This window comes from Mandrillus leucophaeus, unplaced genomic scaffold (genome assembly GCF_000951045.1).
Source record: "Mandrillus leucophaeus isolate KB7577 unplaced genomic scaffold, Mleu.le_1.0 Scaffold1081, whole genome shotgun sequence".
In the NCBI taxonomy this organism is placed as follows: domain Eukaryota; kingdom Metazoa; phylum Chordata; class Mammalia; order Primates; family Cercopithecidae; genus Mandrillus; species Mandrillus leucophaeus.
In genome coordinates this window covers 649,483-667,330 of record NW_012098999.1, presented here as the reverse complement: position 1 = coordinate 667,330, position 17,848 = coordinate 649,483, and the positions used below count along the sequence as shown (strand labels likewise).

Genomic DNA, 17,848 nt, shown 5'->3' with positions numbered 1-17,848 from the left:
AGGGTAATTGACAGAGGTTTAAAAAATGAACTCTTACATGGCCAGTTGGGGTCAGGAGAGGGGACTTTTTGTTCAGAAAACTAAAGAGCTGAGCTTCAGAATTATTATTATAATCTGGGCATTTTATATTCAAAATGACTACCTCCCCTCCCAATGATTGCCTACTATCTTCATACCTCACATTTGCTTTACCTCTCATAATTTAGCTACTCATATGCTTTAAGAGAGAGTTGAATCAGGTGAAACTGGACAAATGCCCAGGTTTGATTTCAGTAATTCATTGACAAAGGGAAGCAGGAGTGTTTTGTGCATATATCCTGTGTGTGTGCACACAAATACAAATAGGAATAAAAACTATGCTGATTCCTTTTACTTTGCCTGTAATATCTGACAGATTTCTATAATTTTAAAGGAGGGAGTCATTTAGCTATGTTTGTGATTGGGGGTAGTGTTCCTCCAAGTTCAAGCTGAAGTGGTAAATTTTAATTCAATATCACTTTTGATCTTCATAATGCTGACAGCTGTCTAACAAAAGCAGCAGCTCCTTGACATTGTAATTCTTCAGATAGTAATTGTTTGCCTCTTTTTGATATATCAGACATTTGATGGTCTTTATAGACGCTGCCACTCACTCCCTAATCTCATATTCTATTTTAAATTATTTTTAGAACACCATCTACATCGACACCTATCCCTAAGTAAGAGGGCACAAAGCTAGTGTTTGCTGGGTGAGAGAGGCCTTTATAACCAAATACATAGGGGTTCAGTTATATATAAATAGCAGTATATGTGAATGGCATACGTTGGGAAGAACAAAAACAGCTGTATCTGGCAAAAAGGTTAGGTGATTTGTAAGGAATGGGAAGACACTCAGACTAGGATTGTAATTATAGATGACAGTGTTATGAGTATGTCTGGTGGTGGGAGCAGCTGTAATCCCTCACCCCTACTCCATGATTAGGGAATTTAAGGAAGTCAGAGACCATAGGATTTGCTTGAGGCTGATCCAACTGCTACAGCCATATTCCCAGGATGAACATAAACTGTATTTTCTCCAAAGAGAGTGCATAGGAAAATAACGTAATGTGGATCCTCCCAACCCTAGGATAAAAGCATTTACTGAGAAAGAATTGATATACAGTGAAATCACCATCCAGCAATGATGGAATTCTTAGCCTTGACCCAGTTCCTTTTCTTAAGGCTAAGGTTCCTGTGCTTTTGGAGAAGGGAGGTGGTTGTGAAGAGGAGGATGTGGAAGAGTTGTCAAGGGGTAGCAGTGAAACGACAAGCAATCCTATCCCAGTAAACTTGAAGGTATATGGTGGGCCTCACTCCCAATATTTTTCTGTCTCAGTTTCTTCTGATGGGTCAATTAAGTGGGCTTTCAAATAACCAGAAGATTCCTATAATTGCTTTCACTTCCTTAGAAGTCCTAACCATCCATGAGACCCAAAATCAAATTATGCCCATTGATGTTAAGCCGGTGCAAATAATTGCTACCAGGTGAGATAAACCCACAGGCAGCATTAGGCACCAGAACACCTGAAAGTAGGGCAGCTACTAGCACATGCTTTCTGTGATTGTTAGATTGACTTTTAAATATTGCAAGCCTGAATATCATATGTCTGCCTATTGAGGACTTGCTTTGTGTGTTATGGCAGGGGCTATAGTATGCTACCAGAGCAGGCCTGCTTAGCAAACAAAAATCTTAGAGATCTTTGTCCTTTACAACACAGAAAGAGCTTATAGTCCTGTCAGAACTCTCAAGATTTCCATAAACAAGGACGGTGTGGACATGATAGTGAGAAGAAACATCTGTGGATTTACCAACATGGTTCCAAAGTAGAAGACCTAGTCATTGGGTGACCAGCTAGAATAATACTGTGAGATACAATACATTTCAAAAGATAGGCAAGGAGTGGGAGTGTCGCTGCCACTTCAGAGGAAAACCTGAGAGGTTTTATTATCAACCAGAATTTGAGTGAGCTCCAGCGTTTCACCAGAAGTGAACCAAGAGAAGCTAAGAGCACAGATTAAATAAACTGTAGGGCAGGGCTATAACTGGCCTTGGTTTTTCACTACACTGTGATGGGCACTTGGATATACAAAGAGACTTGATATTTTGGGGGGCCAGAGAAGATACATACCCCTTCAGTTTTGTTTGCTTTTTAGGGTAGGTGACTCTAGAATAAACTTTTGACGATAACAGATGCTCGGAAAATATTTTCCAGTTCTTGGTGCACCCATTTTTCCTGCTTCCCAGTGTAACCCTTCCTCCTGGAAGCAGGCTCACTAAGCACACATAGCTAGGAAAAGGCAATCCAGTGTGAATCAATATAACAATCGAGGACGGGAATATCAGCCTGCTTAAACAGATGAACTGAAATAAGAACTGTGTTCATATCTGCTTGAAAATAACAAAACTAGAGGAAGATTTGCAAACATCTTGCTAGTTCCTGTATTTTGATTTGCATTGACTCTACTATATGTTTCAATGGCTGCAGATGGCAGTTTGAAAATAAATACTCAGTCACAATTGACAAAGTCAAAATGTTTTTATTTATGCTGAAGTTTAGCAAGTACATTTTTAACAAAGAAGGTGTACTTTAACGTTATGTATAGTAGAATAGGGAAACCATACATATAAGTTTCTAGTCTCTAACACACTACTGCATTTTTTTTAATTTAAAAGACAAAAAGCCAAGTTGAAATGAGCATAGAAAAGCATCAAATACGGTCAAGTTACTTTAGCCATTAGGATTTAGCTCATATTTTTAAACTGGTCAATCTAATGCAAGGACAAAGTTTACATCATTGCTTTTAAAATGTACACGTGTTTCTTTCTTTTTTAATGTAACAGATTAAATAGCTCCTTCAGTAAACAAAGCTTTGCTGATAAACAAAATTGAAATAACTCCATGTTGAATAGTTTCAGAGATAAACTGGAATCACAAGCATCTTCATTTATGTAAAGCCAGCGAGGACCTTTCAGGCTGAATAAAACTGTTGTGCCATTTCTAAACAGTAATAGTTACCTCCTTTAAAAAAAAGAAAACAAGTTAGTTCTTATGAAGAATAATTCTGATACGTGCTTAAAAATACTAAAACTTCTATCTTCAGGAACCTAAAATGATCTGATGTAACAGGCTCAATTTAGTGTTGGTAAAATTTAACATTTCTTAACATTTCTATATTTTCATCTGTCAGTTTTCAAAGATCCTTCAAATTTCATGCTATAGCTTCTGTTCTTCTTTCCACAGCACTGGAGACATTGAAGACTGATAAAGGCTCTTCATGAACCATATTATAATGTCTGTAATAATCTATATTACTTTTTCTTTTTGTATATAATGGTGCATCTGAAATACAATTCCTATAGTTTACCAAAACAGGGGGAAAAGAGTATCTGGTTATGATCTAAGATAATGACAGCTTTGTACATTTAGAATTTCCTCTCCCGGGTTGACCCTGAGACTGTGTATACTGCATGAAGGGAGACTAGTTCCGAATTATCATTTTAGCTACAGTGTTTAGTCAAACCGGTATCCCTCTAAATGATAGCAATTAAAAGAGCCCATGCCATCCTAGAGTTAGATAATATTTAATTTGGGTGGGTAAAAGTTATTATTGGAAATTTTTTTTTTTTAATTTTATTCTACCTCTTTTTGTCAAACCTTGTTATTTTCCACAGCAATGGCTTACAACCCGAGTCTCTATTTAGATGCGTTAGAAAGATTGGCTTTTGGTTACAAACGAAGTCGGAAAAGAAATGTGGATGAATCAGTACAAATCCATTACTTGTGCTTGAAAAATACTTAAAGATAATGTTTCTGAGTCAAGTGCTTTATTTTAACATATAATGGAGAGGACATTATCATTGTTGGACTAATATGTCTAATCTAAAATATTAAGTCAATCTGGTCAAAGCTTATTAGGAGGAAAGTATACCCTTTTTAAACCTTGGGTTTAGTATCTTTAAAATCTTTATTCTTTCTGTGTATAAGGTATCATGGTGAGTAGCAGAATTTTCTAGATAATACCTCAGAACCAAAAATAAAGATGTAGTAAGGTAACAGACGAATAAAAGATTGGGGTTTGGGTTAGTCAGACTCATGGAGGGTTGGACTTCATCAGAGGGCAACCAGACATTTTTCCCAAGAAGCCCATGGAATTCACTAAAAGTTTTCCAGGGACCAGAAGAAAACGGAACTTGAATTTTTGGACACTGGTAATTGGTCCAACTCCTTTGTGGAGTCTGAGAATATTTACTCTGATGAATTGACCAAATATTTGCTTAGTCCTCCAGTCTACCTCATCCTATGTATACACAGCCTAAATGTCAAAGGAAAGCTCTTCAACATGAAATGACAGTCATTTTACCAGGATTGAAATTTATACATTATAGCTAAAGCTTAAATCATGCAACACAAATTGTGAACATTACAAACTGGATAGCAATGGCACACACTATGTCCCCTTAAAAAGGGTACATGAACTCAGCAATGAATAGCGAAAGACAATCACCATCTGTCCTTTAGAAAAATGCAGTTTCTCAAAAATTTCTACTTTTGTTATGTTTATTTCTTGCCTTTATTTAGAGACAGAAATATTTGCCCACATCCTTTATGTGTCTGCTTACAAGGCCTATTAGGAATAGTTCCCACAGCTGCTCAAAAATTGAAAGAAAAACTAGGCTAGCAAGAAGAAAACAATATTAAGTGAATCTACTTTTCTACCGGAATACAATAAATTGAGATTTCATGATAGTGAAACTTTTTCTCCCAATTTTGAGGACAGGAGCAAAATAGACCCCTGTGTAGCATGCTGTATAATGTTGACACATATTTGGTTACTGTTTTACATGTGCCAATACTGAATGATCATAAGGAAGATGCCAGTAAGGAACTGCTAACTGACACCGATCCTTGGAGCAATCTCAAAGTTTGCCACATTTCCATTTCAAAATGCATTTCAGCTATAATATGAGTGATTTATCACTTAGTAGTAGCTGTCAAAGTAATCTCCTAGATAAACCAAAAACATCTGGAACCATAAACAGAGAGGAGTAGTAGCTGAATTTTAATTCAGACCCAATGTGCTCACTTCATTAGGAACAGGAAACAGCTAATTAGTAATGGAATGTTTCATATTCTTAAAAGGGTTTGTTCTTGAGCTCCAAACAGAGATGATCTGATATGAACTCTGGATGTCAATAAGATTAAAGATTAGGAAGAGAAACTAACAAAGTCTCTCCAAGGGAATGTTATGGAGCTTGGGAACTTAAAAAGAGGGACACACACTGATATTTGGGGGGAGCTGACAGAGTTTATTGCTTTGGGATTTATCAGATAGGTAAAAAGGGGAATTTGATACATACAAATGTGACCATTTTTAAAGTAAAAACAAAGGTCCATGCAGTCCTTCCCTTAGCACAGCACTGCCTGACGTGGGCATAGGCCATGGCACAGAAGGTCAGTGTGGGCACTCCATACAGGAGATGAACCTCTCCTAATCAATCGAGTTATCTTTACTGGCCCATAAATAGCTGCTCCAAACTCAAGTAAATGTGAGACTTGCCCTCTGTGGTATATATCCTAAACTTATGAGCCGGAATAGCTAAAATCATGAATCATAAACGAGGCAAATATATGGGAAAAGGCCAGAAAAAAATACACATGAGGAGTCCTCATAGTTCAAACAAGGTAAGTTAAACATATCTACTTATTTTTAAAAAAAGACACTAGTTTATTTTGAAGTGACTTAGTTCATTTGGAAATTCTATTTAATGATGAGACTTTCTTGGATGTTATATTTTTAGTCACCCGTCATTGTTATTTATTTCAGATATTTGATATTAATAAACGTTTTTATTTGACTTGCTTCAAATCCTTCTCTGTGACTTATTTCTAATTTGGCATTATTTCACTGAATTGGGCTAAAACAGTACACCTACTCGATATAAGCAGACCTTCTACTGCCCATGAAGAATGCCAGAATCCAAATGCTTATGCTTTAGAAAACCTTCCTTCAGAGCATGGAATTACTGAAATGTCACATTGATATGAATTAATGTAATATTTTTAAGTGTTTAGAGTGGGTGGCCATTCCAGCAGAAATTGCATATACTGCCATGGGGAACCTCTTATTAGAAAATGGATAAAAACTCAGTTGGCCTTTTGCATAAGATGCTCGGTGCTTCTGTCACACCAGAACTTAATGCTAGGGCAGACGTGAAAACAACACAACGGATTAGATTTTGTTTAATGTAAGGAGGGCACTTTAGGAGGGGCATTAAATCTTTTTGGTCATTAGAGTACCATATAACACATTGGAATGCTGTTCTATTAGATTTTTAGTAGGCATCAAAATGATGATAACAGGTACCTGCCCCCAGCCAATGGCCAGATCTCCTCTAAGTAAACAGTTAAAAACATCTGAGGCCATTTCCTGCACAATTCAAGCCAAATGACCCATTTGATCCTAATCATTTGAACACATTAGGAATCTGGCCATGTCTAGACCAGAGAGTGAACAGTAGAAAATATCCATAATCTCACTGACCCATCTGTCTTTCTCTTTTCTTTTGCCTGTAGATTTTTCATCCTGTTTGCTTATTAATAGCTTAATAAAGAGGAAGCAAGATTGGGGATGGGGAGAGAGAAGAAAACAGTAAAGGGGTATTTTTAGCAGCTTGGGTATCTGTTTTTATCATTGCATTCTTTGCAAATCAGGAATGTGCTAGTAGAAAGGGGTTAAAGGATTTGCTCCACCATCAACAGTTCAAAGGAAAAACTGGGTGTGGTAAAATCTAAAAACTAGAGCTCCTTATATTTTCTTAGAGAACACTACAGGCCAAGTGCTTCTTTTAGAAACGAGAGCTCCAAAGCAGTGATAACAAATATCGATCATTTGCACAAATGATTTACCACCTGATCTAATTCCTGTTAAATACCAGGTCAGACAAGAAGTTATTTCACAGTAATTGCAGCTTAAAGTAGGTGTATCTGCATTTTAATTTGTCTCACACCATTTAGAAATAGCATTTTCTCTGTCTTAAAAATTCTTCCACCTACTTACCACACTAGGATTCTGTGTGAATTAATGTGATAATGTCTTTGAAGCACTATGAGCTCCTTGAGAGAAAGAGGTTAAAGAAGTGTAAAGTGTGTTCAGTCATTATTATGACTATCTCCTAAAAACCTGTGAAGCCCATTCTCTAGGACATTTGTCCTGTGTGTGTAAGGTTCTATTTATCAGTAATGAACAAACAGTAATTAAAGGTTCCATATTTTAAGGATTTGAGTATGAATTCTAAAGAATTTACAACACTAGATAAGCAGGTAACTGCTACAGCACCCTATTCGTGCCTATGATCAGTTGGAGTTCCGGCATCAGTGTTCAGGCTGCACAGAAAAAACAATAAGACCTGGTCAAAATTTCATTCGAACAAAGACAATTCAAAATCTACTCAATGCACTTCACTGAAAACCACAAACTCACTTTATAGTATTTCGCTGTGCTATGTATTTTCAAGATTTGAAGAAATCTCTCTGAAATTAATGTATTATTTTATTAGGTTGATCTTTTAATCAAATATTCATTTATATGAGTCTCATTTTATCAAAAATGAAATTATACAAAGGTGAGCAAAAGCGTAGATTTACAGAAGTTTAAAGCTTAATCTTATTCTCTAGGGGTGATATTGACAATATAAGTATGGTGTAAATGATATTCCCTAACTCTAAAATATGCTTATGAGCCCCTTGTGCATGTTCTTCTTCTTTACAACCTGCAGCAAAATGCATAACTAGCTTAATAAGCAAGGCATTTAGGAATTGTTTTTTCCTCCACCGTCTAAAACACGAGTAAAGGCCTATACTGTTTTTTTGTGAGTCGAAATCTTTGCTAATGATTGCAATGTTCCCTCAGTATGAGATTTCCTTCCCTGACAGGATGGTTATTTGAAAGTAATTGCTCACTTTTTATTTTTCAAGAAACTACCAAGAACTGTATCTATAATGTGTTTAGAGGATTATATTTACAATACAATGCATTTGTGATTTTTCTTACCCAAGGTTCATGTTTGCTTCCAAATGTCTCCTCACTACTTGTTTACCTCTATAAATAATGAGACTGCAGTACAAACTAATAGAATTCACACAAGTATACTTTAGGCTATCAAACCTTTCTTTTGAGGTAGCTAAGCTATTCTTGAACTATTGACAATATTTTGTAATGAGTTCTCCAGCTAAGAAGTTCGTTCTATGTTTTCTTTATGTTGGTTAATCAGTGCTGTGCTTCTGCTTTACAAATGGGCACTATATTACTTAGGAGCAAGTAAGATCATCTCTTGAAGGTCATGATTTCCTGACCTGAATAAGAGAGAGATAAAATAATGTGCTAGTTAATGCTCCACTTGTTTTCCACTTCAGTCTTAGATTCAATCCTAATTAAATGTAGAATTAATTGTAGAAACTCAACTTTAGTTGTGGAAATATGTTCAGAATATGATATTCTCAAATCAAAGAAGTGACAGTAGTGAGGTTAGTTTGGGGTCTGGTCAGTTATTATTGGAGTAGTATAAATATGAGTTACTAATTTGAAAGTAGGAAAAGCAGACAATTGCAAGCAAGGGGAAGATACAATATAGTGTTTGATTACTCTTTGTCTAGAGAAGAGCACTATTTTGGAGTCATTTTTTCAGAAGGTTCTGTTGCTTATTTTTAGAACATGACATGTTTTTTAAAAACAGAGGTTTCTTGAAAAGAATAACCATTTGGACTCATTAGCCTTACAAATATCTGACTTACAATTTAATCAAAATGAAGACCAGGATAGGTCAATAGGTCATCTTTTTTTTGGGCAAATGGTATCATAAAGGAGTATCAAACTATCTTACTCACTTGTAATACACCCTGGTTTTGTGAAATAATTATTTAATACATCTCTTTCCCCTTTTTTGAATCTCCAGTTCTTAGAAAACATTCCCTTAAAATGGAAGCATGAATGCCCTTCTGCTCACACATGGGGATAAAATGCAAAGATATCATTAACTATAACTATCTATGGGAGAGCACATTCTTTAGCGGAAGCTTTACACATCACTTATAGGCCAAATAGTTCACTCTTACTGAAATCAATATTAGAAAACACAAAATCAAATTCGTGTGTATTTTATAGGGCACCATAATAATGATATCTTGTACTTGTCATACTTATCAGATAGTATGTATCTAACTTATTGATGAGGAAGAATAGGCAAATATTATGATACCTATTTTACTAAAGTTAAGGCAGAGAGTAGGTAAATGACTTCTCAAGGTTAGTAACTGAGTTAGCGAGTTAGTAACTGAGAAATTCTGACTGCTAGATCAGTGCTCCTTCTGCCACTTCATTGTGCCTCTCACATACTGGTTATAAAACAGCAATAGAAGTGCACGTGTCCAGTACAGAGATCTTCAACTGTTGAGTCACGTTAAGAGCTTTAGAAATACTGAAATTCTATTTTTCATCTTAGAAGAGAGAGGAAGGGAGAGGAGAATAAATGAAAGCTAACGTGTATGGAACACTATGTCAGGAGCCACTCCACACGTACATATGGCATATATGGAATGCCATCTTCCTTCATTATTTTCTTGTTGTGGATAATGCTACAGTGAAAAGTACGAATTATGTTTCTATGCCATTTCTCTAAATAATCTGAGACCAAGTCCCCCACTTTCCATAAGCATATAAGTTACAAAATGTTTTTTCTTCTTTTTTCTTTCGTTTTCTGAGACAAAGTCTTGCTCTGTTGCCCAGGCTGGAGTGCAGTGGCAGGATCTCAGCTCACTGCAACCTCTGCCTCCCGGGTTCAAGTGATTCTCCTGCCTCAGTCTCCCAGGTAGCTGGGACTACAGGTGTGTGCCATCACACCTGGCCATGTTTTGTATTTTTAGTAGAGATTGGGTTTCTCTATGTTAGCCAGGCTGGTCTCTAACTCCGGACCTCAGGCAATCTGCCTGCCTTGGTCTCCCAAAGTGCTGGAATTACAGACGTGAGCCACCACGCCTGGCCACAAAACGTTTCTTAAGGTTCTAATTGATTTGAGTTTTGTACAGGATGCAGATTGGAAATATTTTAGTTAATATTTTAAAGTATAGTTAAGTTCTATTTTTAAATGACTTTTAACTACTACTTTTGTCTGTAAAACTTATAGAAGAACACTATAATACTCGATTTTAAACAAATCAAAATATGGAGGAAAGTGAAAAATGAAAGTAATGGATAAACAAATGTTAACTTGTACAATGTTAAAAATGATGACATCCAACATTTCCCATAGAAGGTTGAAATGTGGTTACCAGGAAATTGTAAGATTTGAGGGTTTATTAGTCCTATTGAGGGTTTTTCCTCACACGTTATTAAATGGTTGCTCACAGATGCTGAGATCAACATTACCTTTATTCATTTTTATTATTTTAATGAAAACAAGAGCACTTAGACATTTGTGAAATGTTGCAGGAAGTCAGGGATCCCGAATGGAGGGACTGGCTGGAGCTGTGGCAGAGGAACATAAATTGTGAAGATTTCATGGACATTTACCAGTTCCCAAATAATACTTTCATAATTTCTTATGCCTGTCTTACTTTAATCTCTTAATCCTGTTATCTTCATAAGCTGAGGATGAACATCACCTCAGGACCACTGTGATAATTGTGTTAACTGTATAAATTGATTGTAAAACATGTGTGTTTGAAAAAGATGAAATCAGTGCACCTTGGAAAAGAACAGAATAACAGCAGTTTTCAGGGAACAAGGGAAGAGAACCGTAAGGTCTGACTGCCTGCAGGTTCGGGCTAAATAAAGCCATACTTTTCTTCTTGCAGAGAGCCTATAAATGGACATGCAAGTTCAGAAGATATCGCTACATTCTTTTCCTAGCAAGGAATATTAATAAATAATACCCTGGGGAAGGAATGCATTCCTGTGGGGAGGTCTATAAATGGCCGCTCTGGGAGTGTCTGTCTTATGTGGTTAAGATAAGGACTGAAATATGCCCTGGTCTCCTGCAGTACCCTCAGGCTTACTACACCCTGGTAAATCTGAGGTCAGACCAGTTCTCTGCTCTCGAGCCCTGTTTTCTGTTGTTTAAGGTGTTTATCAAGACAATACGTGCACTGCTGAACATAGACCCTTATCAGTAATTCTGCTTTTGCCCCTTGCCTTGTGATCTTTGGTTTTGCCCTTTGCCTAGTGATCTTTGTTGGACCCTTATCAGGAGTTTCTGATTTTATCCTTGTCCTGTTTCCTCAGAAGCATGTGATCTTTGTTCTCCTTTTTGCCCTTTGAAGCACGTGATCTTGTGACCTACTCTCTGTTCTTGCACCCCCTCCCCTTTTGAAATCCTTAATAAAACTTTCTGGCTTTAAGGCTCAGGTGGGCATCACGGTCCTACCAATATGTGATGTCACCACTGGCGACCCAGCTCTAAAATTCCTCTTTGTACTCTTTCTCCTTATTTCTCAGCTGGCCGACACTTATGGAAAATAGAAAGAACCTACTTTGAAATATTGGGGGCAGGTTCCCCCAATAGTGAAAAAACAGGAAGATAGGAAAGAAATGTTTGTAAAATAATGATGCTTTCTTGAAAGCTAATAAAGTAATTGTTGGAAATGTTGTTCCAAAAATCATTTGCATTACTGACAAAAAGTAGATTCCAGTTGAAGTATGTGGATCATTACCAATGTTAATTTTCAAATATTAAAAAAGTAAAATGTAAACTTGAAAGGGTCAAGAGGTTAGGGGCCTTAAAGAGTTGTGTATAAAATCCAAAAGAATGTTTTTCTTTATATTCATTTTAATTCCCAAAAGGTAATGTTACATGTCTATTATAAATGAAAAGTAAGTTCCCTAGAGTAAATAAATGAAACTTTATGCTAATGCTACATACGGAATTCCAGTCCAAAATTAGTTAAGTGGTTGAGAGTGGTGGCTCATGCCTGTAATCCCAGCATTTTGAGAGGCCAAGGTGATCACCTGAGGTCAGGAGCCTGAGACCAGCCTGAACAACATGGTGAAAATTCAACGTTAGCCAAGTGTGGTGGCCCACGCCTGTAATCCCAGCTACTTGGGAGGCTGAGGTAGTAGAATTGCTTGAACTCGAGAGGCAGAGGTTGCAGTGAGCCAAGATCGTGCCACTGCACTCCAGCCTGGGTAACAAGCATGAAACTTCATCTCAACAAATATAAAATAAAATAAAATTAAATTAAATTAAATTTTAAAAATGTAAAATTAGAGAGTGAGGCTCTGTTGAAATCTAGTTCTGACAGACAGAGTGAAGTGAGTGTAGTCAAGAATAAAAAAGGTTATTTCTGTTACTATTTCAGCTGCTCCACACAGTTTTAAATAGAAAAGAGAGTTGTATGGTATTTATCTAAATTTTATAAATATTACGCCAATCTTTACAAACTTTTAAAAGCAGAGGTGATTATTAAATTATACCTAGTTTTAGACTATTTTAATTAATGAACTATGAAGCAGAGAAGCCTCTGCCCTTTCCCTGAACCCCATGCACTGTTTTGCATTGGATAATACTATAGTCTTGTTGCATATCCTAACTAGCTAACTATGTGAGATTTTTACAAGAACGGATTGATAGTGATGTACAGTGAGATAAATGAATGAGAGTTAAGATTCCTGTGTTTTAGTTCCCACTGTCAATGACAAGCAAATTAACTTAGGTTATTTTCATACTTACAAAACAGAGGTTAATCACATCTTTCCAAACTACCTCCCAGAAATAATCCTCCTAGAGGATATGATGTAAAGGATGACACAAAGTACACCATGCTATACACATAATAGGTCCTGCCTTTCTTTTTTCACTATTCCAATTTTAGGCTATGAATTCCTCATTCTTAGAATGGTAAGTATCTTGGAACAGAACCTCCACAGATTCATGTGGTAGCAAAATCATAATTTTAATTTTTAAAGTACTTTGAAAATAATGGCATATGATTACAATCTCCTATGAAAATGCTGTTTGTTTTATTTATTAAAACACAAATTTGGAAGTAAAAAAGTAAAACTTGACTTAATCCTTTAATCAGGAAAATGTTTTTTCTTTTGCATGTCCTTCAGGTATACCTGGGTTGGGGTTGGTGTATGGTGAATCCCAAGCTTAAAAAATTGTATTGTATATGTAAAGAGGATGGGGCATAAAGCAACTGGTCAAACAGTTATCAGCGTTAAGTTAAACAGCCCTTCCTAGATTATAGTAAAAAAACACCTGTTAATTAGTGAATTACTCCTGTAGACTCAACATGCTGAATAGCAGAACAACTTATCATGGCTTGCAAGTCTCACTATTTGCTATAACTGCAATTTGATCTGTTATATAATTAAGATGTAGCTAGAACTGCAAGTCTTTGATCTATATATGAGATTGTACGTTACCATCATAATTACCATGACAGTCTTGTGGTCACTGAAAATAACTTTGTTAACAACGCATGTGTGTGGTGCAAGCCACTCCATGACAACCAGGCCCTAAATGATTAAATAATTAATGCACGCTCTTCCCATCCTCCTAAGAAAAAAACTAGAAGTATAAATTGTACTATGGTCTGCCAGGTATTTCACAGCAGAGAGGTACCACCAGTCAGTATAAAAATCCTGTGGAGGATGAAGAAAATTAGGGGAAATACTTTCTGAGGAAGAAAATAGAAAGATTCAGGCCATTTAATAAACTGTACAGAAAAACATTTTTGCTGCTTTAGAGAAAGATGCTGGGATCTTCTCTGTGGGGTGTGTGCTAGAGTCTTTTCCCATTGTATAATGGTCACTGCAATAAAGTCTGTCTAGGAAATAAAAGGATCCTACTCTTCAAGGAAGCATTTAAAAGAAAAATTTTAAGACCTACTTCCCACAATTCCTCTGGTCCCTGACTTGCTATATACCTCCACTTTATAAGAAAATATTTTCACTTTACAATGGGAACATCAGAGTACCTGTGTATATCTTCCAACACAGTACAAGGCATCAATGGGAAGGAAATCAATAATTAATGGTTGATGAGTTTAGGGTAGGAAGCAGTCAGTGGAAACCCTAGCAATGGAGAAAGATGGAGAGCACACTGTGGTGGAGGAAAGTAGAAAAGCCTATAATAAAATTCCATCTGTTTTCCTTTTAATTTTTCTTGTCATATCACATACATGCCAATAAATCATACGTGATGTATTTTTTCTGACTCCCTTTCATGCTCTTACTATCACTTTTCTTACTACTCTTCCTAATTCTACAGTGATAATCCTATCCCAAGGGTAGTTGTTTTTAGGAAATATTGGCATGGCATCTTACGTTCTTTAGAGGAATGTTGTTTTAGGTTAGTAAGCAAGAACCAAAGAGAAAAGATAATAAGGAGGTCTAAGGGGCCAAGGAAGGATATACACTGTTCCAATTGATTTTGAGAGAATTGATAAAAATAGACATATTCACATATATTTCATATTATGAATATATATTAAATGTTCTAGGCCATAAGCTATGCATATTAAATTATGCCCTAGACTATAATTTTTAATATAATAGATGTTAAAATAATATTTGCTGCTTTTGCAGTCAAATGACACTTTTTTTGCTTTTAATTCTTCAGTGGCACCTTCACCAGGTACTGCATAGATGAGATCATGACTTTTGTATCTTTGAATGACCAGTCTGTACTCTTTATAAGATCCCTTTTATTTCTGAGCAAAAATAGTTCAGAAAAAAAAAAGTTCTAGTAGTTTTACTTTTACATGAAATTTTGGTTTCCTTTCACATGTAGATTTGACTTAATATCTACTTCTAGTGTTTCAGTAGCAAAAGGAATAAAAAAATTATTTAGGATGCTACTACATTTATGGAAAAAATATCAGAGGAAAATATATTCCAGTGCTAAATCATCTTGTGTCTTTGTCAAACATGTATACATAAAAGAAAATGTAAAAATTATTCACAGAGATTGACATTCCATGGGCAAAACACAGTTAAACATTTTGTGGTTTATTTTTTTCTCCTCAAGCAAATGCAGTGGCAGATACAGGGGCAGTATGTCACTGTGCCCTTGTACTTTATGATATTATCTCCCCTGAAATTTATTATTTTATTTTATTACTATAAAGTCAGTTCATGGTGACAGTTGTCTATTTTCTAAAAAGTAGGAGCTTCATATTCTGTTTTTGTTTTACCTATTGTTATTAAGATGTTAACTTCATTTTTTTTAAATTTAGGAAACATGCACTGTCAACTATACCACTAGCCACTAACAATGAAATATAGTCATACAAAAGTTAACTAAGGTATAAACATGCAAAAGGAGAAGTCTCCCTGAGATCATAAAATGATGTTATTTTCTGTTCAGCAGTTCATGTTACTGCTGTTCATGCTAATTAATTAAAGGAGCTGTTGCAGTAATGTGCAAACAGGGAATCTGAGAAACTGAGAGGGCTTTTAGGTCTCCAAGTGAAGTTAAGTCAATCTGGGCGCAGGCAATCAAATGTAATGAAATCACTTGTCAGTGCTAAGCTTGCAAAAACTGTGAAGTTTGACTAGGGAGTAAAAGGATTATAATTAGATTTCCAATAGGATAATAACTAAATGGCAGAATGCAGTAAAAAGAAATATTACTTTGTTAGCTAATGGTACTGCTGTTCAGTTTTAGTTTTTATCAGCACACTTGTAGTTGTGCTAATTTAATTTGCTTTTATCAGCAAAAATGCACTACGCAAATGGCACTTGAATGTCATTTGCAAAAAAATCATTGATCTGAAGGTGCACTTAATGACACCCGGTATGTTTATTTTATGTGAAACAGGGATTGGTTGATAAGATGGTTGATGTGCTATCTTGCAGGCCCTCAACTGAGTTATAGGAATTTGGATGGAATGACATTAGCACAAGTGCTCCACCAAATCCTTCATCTCTAGAGATAGCGGACATAACCACTGGAGTAGTGTATACACATTGTGTGATCACCAGAAAACATTCTGCAGGAGTTGCTATGGTAGACTCCCAAAATATAAAAGATACAGATACCCTTTTATGGAAACTTGGTCTATGCATATTGTCTTCTCTGTCAAACAACATTCAAAGCATAAAAGACATGAAATAACTAAGCTGAAGAGATGTATTATATACATATAATGTATTACATATAATACATTATATAGAATAGATAATATATATACACTATATATAGTATATATATAAAATCTTATATATTTAAGATTTCTGGTACATGTGCAGTTTGTTTGCACTAAAACTCACGTGGAAATTACCATAAAACTGGATATGACGTTTTTGCTTCCGGGTTGGTCATGTAACGTTTTTCCAAGTGCCTTTTAAATTCTTAAGAAGATGTCACAGTGGAATCAATTGAATTTCAAAGGGAGAGTACTAGGTGAATGACAGATGTCTATCTAGCAGAGCTATTGACAATAGGAAGAGAAAGAACTTTCCTGATGCTGGAATTTTTCCTGTGATGGAGATGAATTTTGGAAATGGTATTGTATTGGCATACATGAACTGACGCTCACAAACAATGATAGGAAATGATCTTTCAAGTTAAAAAATAGGTTTCAAGGGAGATGGAAAAGATTGAAACAGTATCAAAATAAGTCACAAAAAATAACTATGACTCACAAAACCAAAATTAATAGGAAGAACAGAAAAATAATGGCTAAGCTTGCTTTTCACGTTTTCTGAGCATTATACATTTTCTAAATTTCATAGATACATTTAAAAGTAATGTTTATATTACTTTTTATTATTTTACAAATAATAGGCAAAATGTTTGGGATTTTTAGGTGATTATTTGACCTGATTGATTTGGTAAACTCTATTTAAAATTATTTCTGATAATATTTTTTGGCACCTATTTTCCTGGCTAAAAGAATAAAATTTGCTATTTTTTTTAATTAAATTGTGATTCTACTGTCATATTAACATAAGACATTAACTCTAGTTTTTCACAAAGGGATGATGGGGTTTTATCATTTACAGTGCTTAAATGTTGTGCTAAGAGAAGAGATAATGTGTATTTTTCCATTTGTATCACTTTTATATAGAATCTTATTTAATATAATGTAAAAGATAGACATCCAATAAAAAATTATTAACCTACCATATTTTACCATATATAGACAATATCGAACATAAATACTAGACAATGTAATTTTTAATTTGGAAAAAATACAAATCAGCTTCTTTGCTTTAAAATAAATTCCATCTCAATCCTGTTAAGATGAATCTAATTCTCTCATATTTAGCAAGTAAAAACTTGTAGAACTTATTAAAAGTATGTACAGTGAAAAGAAGTATTAAATGTGTCCTTCCCTAAGTACAAGTAAATATGCAAAAGCCATTCTTGGTAGACTTCATAAAAATATTTGGAAACGAAGAGTGGATCCACCTTTTGCTTATATCTCCTAATTGCCCACAAATAAAATATCACTATTTGCTACATGGAAATGAAATAATTTTAGGACAGTTCAAAAGCTTGTATTTCTCTCAGAGTTAAGAAAGATGTTACTACTATGAACTAAAGGTATCATATAAATTAAACGAACAGCAATAAATCAGAGGTACAGGTTAAAAGATAATAAAGATAAAACTCACTAGTGGTGTATTCGGATTACCCTCTCCAGTTTCAAAGCTGACCTTAAACCCACTCAAAGCAGGGCACACTCAAGTTCAACATTCCTTAAAGACTATGTCTATATTTGTGTGTCACTGATTCAGAAGGGATCAACTGCTTCAGGCTATTCATCTCTACCATGGAGCTGGTATGTGATGGCAACCTCAAAAACCGAGCCCACAACTAGTGGGG

At 35.4% G+C, this 17,848-nt stretch overlaps 1 protein-coding gene across 2 annotated transcripts in view; it reads right to left on the bottom strand.

Moving 5' to 3' along the window:
* Positions 1–2,540: 2,540 nt before the first annotated feature.
* Positions 2,541–17,848, bottom strand: part of LOC105544577 (dachshund homolog 2) — a 311,959-nt gene continuing 296,651 nt past the window's right edge. Inside the window, exons 10-11 of one of the 2 annotated variants that reach the window (XM_011987142.1) lie at positions 7,357–7,403; positions 2,541–3,038 (exon numbers count right to left, since the gene is read on the bottom strand). In XM_011987142.1, the coding sequence (XP_011842532.1) occupies positions 7,399–7,403 (5 nt within the window). In that variant the 3' untranslated portion in view covers positions 2,541–3,038; positions 7,357–7,398. The remainder of the gene's footprint in view (positions 3,039–7,356; positions 7,404–17,848) is intronic. The other variant, XM_011987135.1, reaches the window with a different exon arrangement.